This window comes from Sus scrofa, chromosome 18, assembly GCF_054392235.1.
Source record: "Sus scrofa isolate SSC_HxYL_T2T_F1_AM1 chromosome 18, Sscrofa_HxYL_maternal_Yorkshire_Landrace_v2.0, whole genome shotgun sequence".
Classification (NCBI taxonomy): Eukaryota; Metazoa; Chordata; class Mammalia; order Artiodactyla; family Suidae; genus Sus; species Sus scrofa.
In genome coordinates this window covers 15,555,861-15,567,583 of record NC_139400.1, presented here as the reverse complement: position 1 = coordinate 15,567,583, position 11,723 = coordinate 15,555,861, and the positions used below count along the sequence as shown (strand labels likewise).

At 46.1% G+C, this 11,723-nt stretch overlaps 1 protein-coding gene across 12 annotated transcripts in view; it reads right to left on the bottom strand.

Annotated features, from left to right (window-relative positions):
- Positions 1 to 2,614: 2,614 nt before the first annotated feature.
- The window catches only part of TCAF1 (TRPM8 channel associated factor 1), a 147,057-nt gene continuing 137,948 nt past the window's right edge, over positions 2,615 to 11,723 (bottom strand). For 6 of the 12 annotated variants that reach the window (XM_085005184.1, XM_021078924.2, XM_003134565.5 and 3 more), the window contains 3 exons: positions 10,136 to 10,473; positions 7,925 to 8,175; positions 2,615 to 5,058 (listed from right to left, as the gene is read on the bottom strand). In XM_085005184.1, the coding sequence (XP_084861310.1) occupies positions 5,049 to 5,058; positions 7,925 to 8,175; positions 10,136 to 10,473 (599 nt within the window). In that variant the 3' untranslated portion in view covers positions 2,615 to 5,048. Of the gene's footprint in view, positions 5,059 to 7,898; positions 8,176 to 10,135; positions 10,474 to 11,723 lie in introns of all 12 variants that reach the window. The other 6 variants (XM_085005187.1, XM_085005186.1, XM_021078926.2 and 3 more) reach the window with 1 other exon arrangement.

Below are 11,723 nucleotides of genomic sequence, written 5' to 3'. Positions count from 1 at the left end.
TCACCCCAGCTTCTTGATAACATCCAATCCAGAACAAAGCTTTGCTTTCTTCCAAGTTCAAATCCTGTAACAGGGTCTTTCTAGCACACTTTTGCTGAGAGGCCCACAGTTCTCTAGGATGTGCTACCACAGGTCATATATCTAACTTGTTCAGCTAGAGTTGAGTTCTTCGTATGGTCTTTGCATGGAGGGCATAAACATCCCTACCTGCTTTACCTGAGAGTATTCTCTCCTCCCCACCCCATCAAAGGCTCTTCTTTATCCAGTACCAGAGATCCACTAGGCTTTCTACAAAGGCCACTTGAATGCTACTGATGGGTCTGCTGTTTTCCCTCTGATAGTTCAGGTCAGTTTCCCTATGAGGACCTGAAACTGAAGTCTGCTCTAAGTTTTTACTTTTTTTTTTTTTTTTTTTTTTTTTTGCTATTTCTTGGGCCGCTCCCGCGGCATATGGAGGTTCCCAGGCTAGGGGTTGAATCGGAGCTGCAGCCACTGACCTACGCCAGAGCCACAGCAACGCTGGATCCGAGCCACGTCTGCAACCTACACCACAGCTCACGGCAATGCCGGATCGTTAACCCACTGAGCAAGGGCAGGGACCGAACCCGCAACCTCATGGTTCCTAGTCGAATTCATTAACCACTGCGCCACGACGGGAACTCCTGCTCTAAGTTTTGATTAAGTTGGTCATCCATAAGTTCCTAGGGCTAGTCCTCTTGTAATTAAATGTCAAAAGCCTTAAATAAGGCTTCTAACTGTTTCCTTTGTAACATTTTGGCTTCTCTATGGCAAGAAAAGGAGAAACTCTATGTAAAAAAAAAAAAAAAAACAGGAGTTTCCTCTCCCACCTCTATGAATTTTGTGCGAAGAATGAGTTAAATGATCTCTTTCCAGGTTCCTGGCTCCTATTTAAAGCATGGACACTTCAGAGCAACAAGACTAGGCATAAGCATAGCCCACTCTATTGAAAATGGAGGGAGGGTCTTCCAGGTCTCTGGGGTCTCTTCAGAATCACTCGGATGTTTTTATATTCTACATTTGATCATTTTGCCCTCCTCACCTCCCACCCTTTCAGCGTTATCTCAGTTCTCAAATTATACCCAGTAATTCTGGCAATCTGTGAAAGCGAATTTTATGTCCAAAGTTAGGCAGTTTATACCAAAAAAAAAATATAGTACTTTCATGTGTATATTTCTTAATCACATATGGGTTCCTATATAATACAGATGAGCAGCCTTAACTTTCTAATGGCCCTCAGGTACATATGTTTGCATTACCATAGTCCTCGGCTCCTGACACTGTCAGTGCTTGCCAGTGCATACCTGGTTTTTAATTTACTCACTCATTTATTTACTTCTAATATAATTAATATCTAGGAAGCCAACTTGACACTATAGCATTGGAAGTAACTGAAACCGCCTAAGCTTTCCCATCAAAGAAATGTTTCCCTTTATAGCATTTAAATCACAAGAATCCAAGGAACATTTCTATAATTCTTGAGTGAGATGTGGAATTGTTTTCGTATATGTGTAGTTAGAAAATGTCTGAAAGTTAAGAAATCACCCCATCTCTTCTTTGTGACTCTTGGAAGCCTGACTCCAATGGTGTAAGTCAATGAAAGACATGTTTCAAAATGAAACCCAAGTAGGGGATCCAAAATCTTTGAAGGAGTAAAGGACACAGGAGAGAGGCAGTCTTGAAAGAAAGGTGTTACTTTTGTCAGCAAGAAGAGCCAGTGCCTAGGGCAGTATTTGATATTATGTACGGGTATGCTAATGAAGTGCCATATATTAAGTGAGGTTGTGACTTCAGGTAGGGACACTGGTTTAGGACTAGGAATATCAGTGTGTTCTTATAGAGATGGGAAGGATTTCCAATAAATGCAGCTACTGAAGATTGGCTATAAGGCCAATACTCATTAGAGAAGCTCCAGTTGGCCTTGGGAGTTAAGACAGCAGAAGAAAGTCGATTAATGGATAAGGAAGAGACCCCAGAGGCTAGGCATAGCAGAACACACAAAACTTGAGAGCCTGGAGATGACTACATCGTTAGTTGGCTGTTTCTCCCAACCACAGGGGAAAATAGCTCAAAACTGATTGTGATGCTCAGGCAACACGGCAAAGAAAAAAACCAAGGAGACTCGCCTGTGGACAGAAATCTCTGACAGCAGCTGGTCTCGTACGACTAAAACTTATCACAATTGTTAAATGAATAGGAGTTCAGGAAAGCTTACCGCTCCATCGGAGTCTTGAAATTCTCCTGGAAAAGAGACAAACATCGTGTGCCTTCTTGGAAAAGAACACCAGCGGGTGATCTTTACAAACACTCTGTTGCACAATCAACAAGAACTGTAAAGCCGCTAGGCAGTAAGCTTAATCTGAGGACACCTGCGGATATGGGATGGGCTTTGTTTTTGTGGGGTACACCTGTAGAAACAAGAAAAGGGGAAGCGTGTCTGAGGAGCTGGAGGGTATGGAGGGTGGCTCGAGCTAGAGAGTAGCGGGGAGGTATGGTGAGCTGGATGCATCGGGTGGATCCCAGAACTTGAAGGCTTTATAAGCCATTTTAAGGATTTTGGTTGGCCTGTATCTTAGCCACTATTAAGCCACTGAAGGATTTTTATTTGAGTTTATTAGAAATTTTAAAAGTAATACATGCACAAAGTAAAAAATTAAATAGCACAGAAGGACTAAATGCAAAACACAGTTTCCCACCCCACACTTTTAACCCTAGTCCCATATCCTAGAGGCAATGCATTGAACAATGTCTATTTTTTAGATATTCTGTTAACTAACTTCCTAACATTAAATAATATGCTTGAACAATAATTTCTTGACTTATTAACTTTAGACAATCTTTAATAATTCCCCATTACAAAAGATAAGGATTTAACTTACACTGGTCTTACCCTTCATTTGCCTATCCCTTCCCCAATTTTTGATTGATGCCATTTTTAATACTTCCATTGGTTTAATTTATAGTTTTGAACAGTGACTCTTCCCTTAGCTTTTTTCCATTAACTGTAGGCTTTTTCATCCCCCCGTTGAATAGATGAGTAATTCTGTTCTTCCTACCACCTCTCTTCCTCCAACTCATTCTCAGCCTCTTTGTTTTCTTTATTCTTTTCAGGATTAATTACTTTCAAGTTCACTTCCGAATAAAAAAAATTAAGCTTCCATGTTTTGTCTATAGGCTGATCAGGATACTGAATTCCAATAGTATCTACATTATTTTGGCTCTGTAAATACTGTTTACTGAGAGCTAAGTAGAAGCTAGAATATCTTCTTCCAAACATATCCAATGTCATGATTCCTGTGTCACTTGAAATGAAATGCACCTACTGCCAATGTCGGGTCTCTTAAATTACCATGAGTATTTTTGTCATTGTTTCATAACTGGACCTGAATTTGAGATATTTTTGTCTTTGTTGTTGTTGTTGACTAAAGAATGTATCACCTGCATATTCTTAAACATTCCATCTTTTCAAGGATACTATCTATGGCACAGAATGCACATTCTCCCCAGAGAGCCTGAGACCCTGTACTCCCATCTAAAATGGTTCTCTTAGCTGTTAGTCTAGCGTGAACCATCCTGCTGGATACTCGTCACTCTGGAGCGAGCCATCCTGGGTGAGGTCCACTGCTTTCTGGATGCTATTTCCTTCCTGCTTTTCGTCCTCACTTTGCTGGAGAACTTCCTCAGGGTGCTTCCTCAGTGAGGGTGCAAAGCAGATGGACTTTCTGAAAACTTGCATGTCAGATAATTACTTTATTTGACTTGACCCTTGACAGTGACTTGCTATGGAATGCTGGGTACGAAGATTTCCCATGTGTGAAGACACTCTGTTGGCTTCTGGCATTGTGTAGCTGATGAAAATCTACTCCTGGTCTATTTCTCATCCCTTTTTAGTCAAGCTAAGTATGATGACCTAATTTTATTTTCTCTCCTGGCATTTTCAATAGCTTCCCTTTATCCTTAATATACCAAAATTTCACACGGTTACACCTAGATGTAGGTTGGATGGGGTCCCCTCAATTTAGCGACTTAGTTCTTTCTGTTCAATTCTTTTTCTTTCTTCGCCTACATGTTCTATATTCTCTCTTCCAAAAACTCCTTTAGATCTTGATTGTCCATGTCTCTTTCCTTTCTTTATATTTTCTATTTCATTTTGCTCCATATCTAGGGAGATTCCTTCAACTTAATTTTCCAGCCTGTCTCTAAGAATTTTTTGGCAGTGTTATTTCACTTTAAGGGCTCTTCTCATTTTCAGAGTTTTCCTTTTCTTTGTAGCATCCTGTTTTTACCTTACAAAGACATCTCAGACCTAATTTTTATTTTTTCCCATGGTAACTCTGTGTCCCCCAGAGTTTGCTGTGTTTTTCACATCTCCTGATTCTAACTGGCTGTCTTTCTTCCATGCTTCTCTCCTGGTCCCTCCCCCCAACCCCTACTCCCAAGGCTCAATGTCTGAGAAGTTCTAGCTGACAATTCGCATTGAAGAATCCATAAAACAGGTGATTTTTACAGTGTGGCTGTGAGTTCCCTCTGTCATTGTGTAGCGGGTCTGCTACTCCCCTAAGCCTCGCTACAATTGAAAGCACTTGGATACTTCGGTCGGGATCTCAGCTGCCAGTAGAGAATTAGCTAGTAGGTTAAGGGGTCACTTATTTCCACAAAAAAGAGAAATTTTCTTTTGGAGCACCAACTTCTACCTCTCCTCGGGCAGTTTATTTGATTCCTTTATACAAACACAACAAGAACAATAGACTTTTATCACTGAAACTAAGAGGAGATTGCCTGTGTTCTGCGCACAAAGGTTGCGGTAGACGGATGGGGTTCAGGTTCACAACTGATGGATTTTTCAGACGCCCACATTTCTCTGGGGTTAGGCTGTTCCGATTTGCTTATGTCCTGTCCGAGAGCAGCTGTACTCTTTCGTCGTCGTTTCTCCCACACATTTGCTGAGATCTTCTTCACTTAGAACCAAATCCTTCCGTTCTTCTTTGCTGAGATGTGTCGATTCTCTTTGACGTTTCTTGTCTTCGGTTTCAGTGGGGCCTGAGGAGGGAGGGAAGGAAACTTAGAGGTTCAGTTCATTATCTTAAATTCGAAGTCCCACTGTAAGTTTTTAGACAAGGGCGTGACATGGATAACTTTATGTTTTTAAAAGGTCCCCGGGGCTGTACTGCTGAAAATGCATGAAACAGGATAAGAGTGGATATAAATATTATTCTAAATGGCTACGGATCTAATTTCCTTTCTGAGAACATGCAGCATCTGGGACTTTTGGGAGTCAGACTCTTTACCAAAATAGCCCATCATTCAAAATCTAGTGAGCTGGTAGACTGTTTCCATGGTGTCCTAGCGAGAAGGATGGAAACCCGAGGGTCCCACAACCCAGGTGATCGGGACGATGCTCAAGGGAGCACCCCAGCCTGGTGGACTTCAGGAGCCTACCTAAAAGCCTTCTTTGGAACCAGTATTTGGAATAAACAAAGGGACTTTCTGTTCTGATGAAATTAGACGAGGGGGAAGTACAAGCAGCCAAAGTGCTGGCACTTAGAGACATGAAGGTTCTTCTATTTGCTGATTGGTTTCTGCCTTTACTCATGTATTTGCTTGCTCAAAGCACTGTGGTTACTAAAACGCATTCTGTAATCAGAATGCCTGGGTTCCAACGCCAGATCTATCCCTTATTAGCAAGAAGGGCCTAGGCAAATTACTCCGTCTCCATAAAACTCAGTTCACTCATTCGTAAAATGGGAGTGGTACGTTTCCATTCATAAGATTATTGTGAAGATGAAAAGGAACCACCTGTACTTGGCACGTACTCAACAACCCACCAATGGACAGCAACTATTTTAAAATGTTGAAAGAACATTCAACCTCTGTATTTAAAATACCTATTTAATGAGCTATTCATGAAACAAGGGAAAATAATTCTAGGACTGAGGATTGATACGAGAAAGACATTGTTTGGGTCAAATCTTATTGTCTATGCATCTACTCGATTTCCAATAATGCAAATAAAGCAGTGTATTGAAACAACTAAATCCAAAGAAGTAAGCTAAAGGAAAACTGGCTAGATGTACACAGCATGAATCCTGGAGCCCCAACTCTAGCTGAAACCTCACAGAAATAAATGGGGGTTCCAATAAGATTGGAAGAAAAGTTAAGAAAAATCTCTGAATGTACTGTAATTGAATGAAATTCGGGTCATCTATATTCAGTTATCTGGTTCCAAAGTAAAGATTTCTTTTCTTTCTTTCTTTTTTTCCTTTTCTTTTTTCGGGGCCACACTCGTGGCATATGGAAGTTCCCAGGCTAGGGGTCAAATCAGAGCTGCAGCTGATGGTCTAGACCACAGCCACAGCAACACAGGATCAGAGCTGCATCTGCGGCCTACACCACAGCTCACGGCAACACCACATCCTTAACCCACTGAGCAAGGCCAGGAACTGAACCTGAGTCCTCATGGATACTAGTCAGGTTCATTACTGCTGAGCCACAGTGGGAACTCCCCAAGTAAAAACTTCTACTTGTGCATGGACTTTATCTGGAAACAGTAACAGGACTCTGTCACTATGGAAATATAAACACCATCACTCAGCCAGATGCCTCTTGTTTGCTAAGGACAAACACCCTCATGGACTCGATGTGGCTTTTCAAGCGGTTTCTCCTCTTGACTTAAAGAAGGGATTTTATCTGAAAAATGGAAATGAAGAAGGAGACCAAATTCCAAGTAGCTTTCAAAACCCCACTCTGAATTTAGAGACTCTCCTTAGATAACTGGGAAATGGACCAGGATCCTTTCAGGGTCAGTGTTTCATACGGTGCGGGATGGGGCCGGATTAACTCACTGCATCTGTAAATGCCATCCAAAAGTGTGGTCCAGTTCCAGAAAGGGGTCGAGTTAGACAATGACAGTGGCAGCTGTCATTTTTTTCTGCACCTGCTTACAAACTGCCAGGTACTGTACTAGTCACTTTAGAGGTACTGCAATTTAATCTTCATAACTGTCCTATGAAATAGATCCCATTTTACGGATGAGGAAACTGAGTCACAGAGACGTTAAGGAGCTTGCCCAGAGGCATACATACACGACTGGTGAAAGAACCAGGATTTGGAGGCAAGGGGTCAATGGTGAGAGATGACCTTAACCTCTGGGCTGTGGGGGGAGAATGGGGAGGAGGAAGCTCACTGCTCTGTGGGCCAGAGTGAAATAAAACAGCCCTTTGGAGGGCATGCTCAGTATTCATGCTCGGTACCCTAACCCTAACCCTAACCCTAACCCTAACCCTCGCCCCCACCTCCGCCCAAGAACTACGAGCCTCACCTCATGCACAAATGGGAGTTCAAAGATAAAGTGACTTTCCCAAGAGCCAACCCTACCCATGGGCTCCTGGTACACACAAGACTGCTTTTCAAGGCTTTTCGAAAACCACCCAAGACACACATTATATGAATCCCCCGGAGCTGTCTGAATATCAGGATAGAGGCGTATTTCAGTTGGGTTCTATGGTCAGGTGTTTCGGGAAACGATGGCGAAAAAAGCCCAGGGAGCCCTCGGGATGAGACCCCCCCCCCCATGGGCTCGGGCCCACAGTGGTGAACCAAGGGCTGGCCTGGGAGCAGGGGCCCACGTGCTCGGCACAGGCCCAGCGGGGGCCGGGGGGGGGGGAATCTTAAGGCTGAGAGCACAGGGACAAGACTCACGCAAACAGAAGGCTTTGCTCCTGAGAAATGCTGCTCCCACTTTGCTCTGGGTTCTTAACCCCCTCCCCAGAGACACGGCTAAGATCCGGGGGGGCAGTGAGTGGAGAGGGCGAGGCTAGACCCTAAGAGACAGAGGTCGAGGAGTGAATCCCCATCTCTGCTACCTCCCCAGACCTCTCTACCTGCCACCTCGCTGGGCACTCCTTACATCTGTGTGAGGAGGTACAATTTCATAATATTTTCCTTCCATTCAGGCAGGTAGGCCAGGCTGGTCGCCACCTCCTTCTGGATCGGCCAGGCCCAGGCCTCGAAGAACGGGGCCAGGTTCTTCTGCACTTGGTGGGAGAACATCTTCACCCACAGGTTCATCTTGTCGACGTTGTCGGTGGGCAGGTTGGTCTGGTTCCTGTACTCGGTGAAGAGACGGATGAACGGCTCCCACCCGAAGGCCTCCTGGAGCTGGAAAGAGAAGGAAAGGAACGGGATGAGACCTCTGGTCTACCAAAGAAGCCCCCGCACGCCCCCGGAAGGAAGGCGTGAGTTTAACCCCTTCAACACCAGCTTCGTCTCCATCCCCGACTCTCTCCTGTTCTCATCTGGCCTCACGGGCTGCTGTCCCAGTCCAGGGATCAGAAGAGCCTCTGAACCAGGACAGGGCTCAACGCGAAGTCGACAGTAACACCTGTGGTATGAACTGCAGAGATTATCAGCGGGATTTCCTACCAATATCATAATCCATTTGTCTCACTAGACCATGGAAGTAGTAATTACATTTGAGAAGGTCCCGTCATGGCTCAAGTGGTTAATGAATCTGATGAGTCTCTATGGGGATGCAGGTTCGATCCCCGGCCTCGCTCAGTGGGTTAAGGATCTGGCGTTGCTGTGAGCTGTGGTGTAGGTCGGCAGCTGTAGCTCCAACTAAACCCCTAGCCTGGGAACCTCCATATGCCAAGACTGCAGCCCTAAAAAGACACACACACACACACACACAAAGCAACAGTATTGTAGTTGAAATTGGTTGAAGTGAAAAAAAATCCACTGTCTTTCATAGTTGCCAAGTTAAAGCTTCACAACTGGGGAACTCCCACCCTTATCCTGACATAATCTGTACTTACTGTAGGTCTATGTCAGTTTATAAGATGACCAAAACAGCCTTTGGGAAAAAAGCGCGTCCAGTAGAAGCAGACGGCAGTGTATAGTGTACGGAGGGGGACCTGAGAGTGAGGCACAATTGAGGCAAAGGCAGCCGTGCTGAGGGCATTGGAAATAGGCTGGGTTATAGAGCTTGGGAGCTCGGAGGGATTCAGGGGTCCCAACCTCACCCTGACACCTCAGATGAGGGTCTTCTGTCCCAGTGACAAAGTTAAAGCAGAGGCTCCTAGCGGTTTCACTGTCACTCGTGCGACAGGGGGAATCAGGAGAATTCGAGCAGGTGGAAGGACCAGAATAGAGTAGGCCTGATCTGAGGCTGAGTTCCAGAATCCAAGGTGATCCAGGGTCGGGGGCTGGGGGCGGGGGGCAGAACGGGGCTGTTGAATTATAACTTCAAGGCAAAAGCTGCCTCCATGTCCAGGCAGTGAGGACTCCTGGACTTATAAGGTGGAAACGAAGGCACAGCCAAGTCATAAAGAGAAGATGGTTTTAACCACCTAGGGGTGGAAATACCTCCTATCCCACATACTGTGTGTGTGTGTGTGTGTGTGTGTGTGTGTGTGTGTTGTGTGTGTGAGCGGGGGCGTGTGGTTGGTATTAGGCAGCTATTTAAACAGCACAGTTTGGCTTTGATCTCAGGTATGTGTGGTCTAAAGCCAGTGAGAGTAACTATCTTTATGGTACGACGTATGCCTCTACCATTTTTTAACCTTTCTCTGTGCTTTCTATCAACCATCACACATCTCCTCAAAATCCTGGGGGAAAGGTAGGGCTGAGGCAATTAAGTCGGCTTGAGGGTCATGCACAGTGAGGTCTTCTTTTTTTTTAATTTTCATTCTAGTTGATTTACAATGTTCCCTGTCAATTTCTGCTGTACAGCAAAGTGACCCCGGCACACATACATACACATTCTTTTTCTCGTGTTCTCTTCCATCGTGGTCTGTGCCAAGAGACTGGATCGAGTTCCCTGTGCTGTACAGCAGGACCTCCTTGCTTATCGGTTCTAAATGTAAGCGTTTGCATCTACCAACCCCAGACTCCCCGTCCATCCCACTCCCTCCGAGCCCCCTTGTCAATCGCAACAGTCGTGTCTGGAGAGGCGTCATCACCAGGACGTCCACCCTCCACGCCTGGGCTTTATCAGGGCCTCTGGAGGGAAGCACATCAGCGACTAGTAGGAGGTCCCCTGGGCACCACGATACCCTGCCCAGGGTCCCCACAGCGGGGGGGGGGGGGGGGGTCCCCCACGCCCGCACTGGTCCCGCACCTGTAAGTATGTTTCCAGCGCCGTCCACGCATTCCAGTTTTTCACATTGGGACCCTTGCCCAGGTAGATTCTGACTCTCTTCTCCCGAACTGGGGGCCACAGAGCAATATTGGCACGTCCACGAGGGATGCCCAGGACCGTCTCGTGCACGTAGACACACCACAGGTTGCAGGTGGCCTCGGTGGTGTGTGGCGGGAACTCCCACTCCTGCCGTTGCTGGTTGCGGCCGAGCTCGTGCACAGGGCCCCACAGCCCCTTGGTTCTGATGAGTTTCTCATTGATGAGCTCCTGCACCGACTCCAGGTGGCACATGATGGGGTAGCCTGCATGCATCCAGCCTTGGAAATGCAGGAGGGGGAGAGGGCGTTAGCATGCTCCCCTGCAGCCAACCAAATTCTTCTCTCCATTGTATCTCCCAAACACCCAGGCCCCCCATGACGTGCAGAACCTCAAAATGCTCCAAAGGGCCATCCAAACCCAGACCCTCCCAGGCTCCCCTCCTTCTCCTCCCATGCTGTATTGGTGCCTTCGTCCTCCCTCTGACTGGCTATGGGAGTCCGGGCAGGTTATAAATCACCGTTCAAGTCACTAACTCGATGCTTCAATTTTTAGGAGCGCGGAGTTCCCGTCGTGGCGCAGTGGTTAACGAACCCGACTAGGAACCATGAGGTTGCGGGTTCAGTCCCTGCCCTTGCTCAGTGGGTTAACGATCCGGCATTGCCATGAGCTGTGGTGTAGGTTGCAGACGCGGCTCGGATCCAGTGTTGCTGTGGCTCTGGCGTAGGCTGGTGGCTATAGCTCCGATTCGACCCCTAGCCTGGGAACCTCCATATGCCGCGAGAGCGGCCCAAGAAAATGGCAAAAAGACAAAAAAAAAAAAAAAAATTAAAAAAAAAAAAAATTTTTAGGAGCGCGCCCCGTCCACATGAACCTGTCTTCACACTCTGTCCTCAGTTAAGAGCTTGTGGTTCTCATTATTTCGATATGGAGTTGCCCATGCTGACACTACTTTCTTTCTTTCTTTTTTTTTTGTCTTTTTGTCTTTTACAGCTACATCAGTGGTGGCATATGGAGGTTCCCAGGCTAGGGGTTCAATCGGAGCTGGAGCTGCCCACCTACAGCTGAGCCACAGCAGCACTGGATCTGAGCCGCGTCTGTGACCTCCACCACAGCTCATGGCAACGCGGGATCCTGAACCCACTGAGCGAGGCCAGGGAGCAAACTTGCCTCCTCATGGGTGCTAGCTGGGTTCATTAACCACTGAGCCACGATGGGAACTCCTGCTTCCTAGGGATTATCTACATGAGCCGTGAAAACTACGGTTCAGAGAGATTTCCCTGGTTCTTTAATTTCTATATATTCCATTTTTTAGGTCTCTTGACCCACTGACAAACATCTCTTTATTGCCTTCTGGAAGTTGTTGAATTCCTTCCAACACCTGCGACCTGGGAGGAGGTCTTCGGCCATTTTTATTCGCTCCTTTAAACCACGGACATCCGTGAAAGCCCGGTATGTGTGTGCTGTGCCATTTCCACTGTTTGACAGCATTTCTTGACAGGCTGACTAAAACTGGTAACATCTATACATG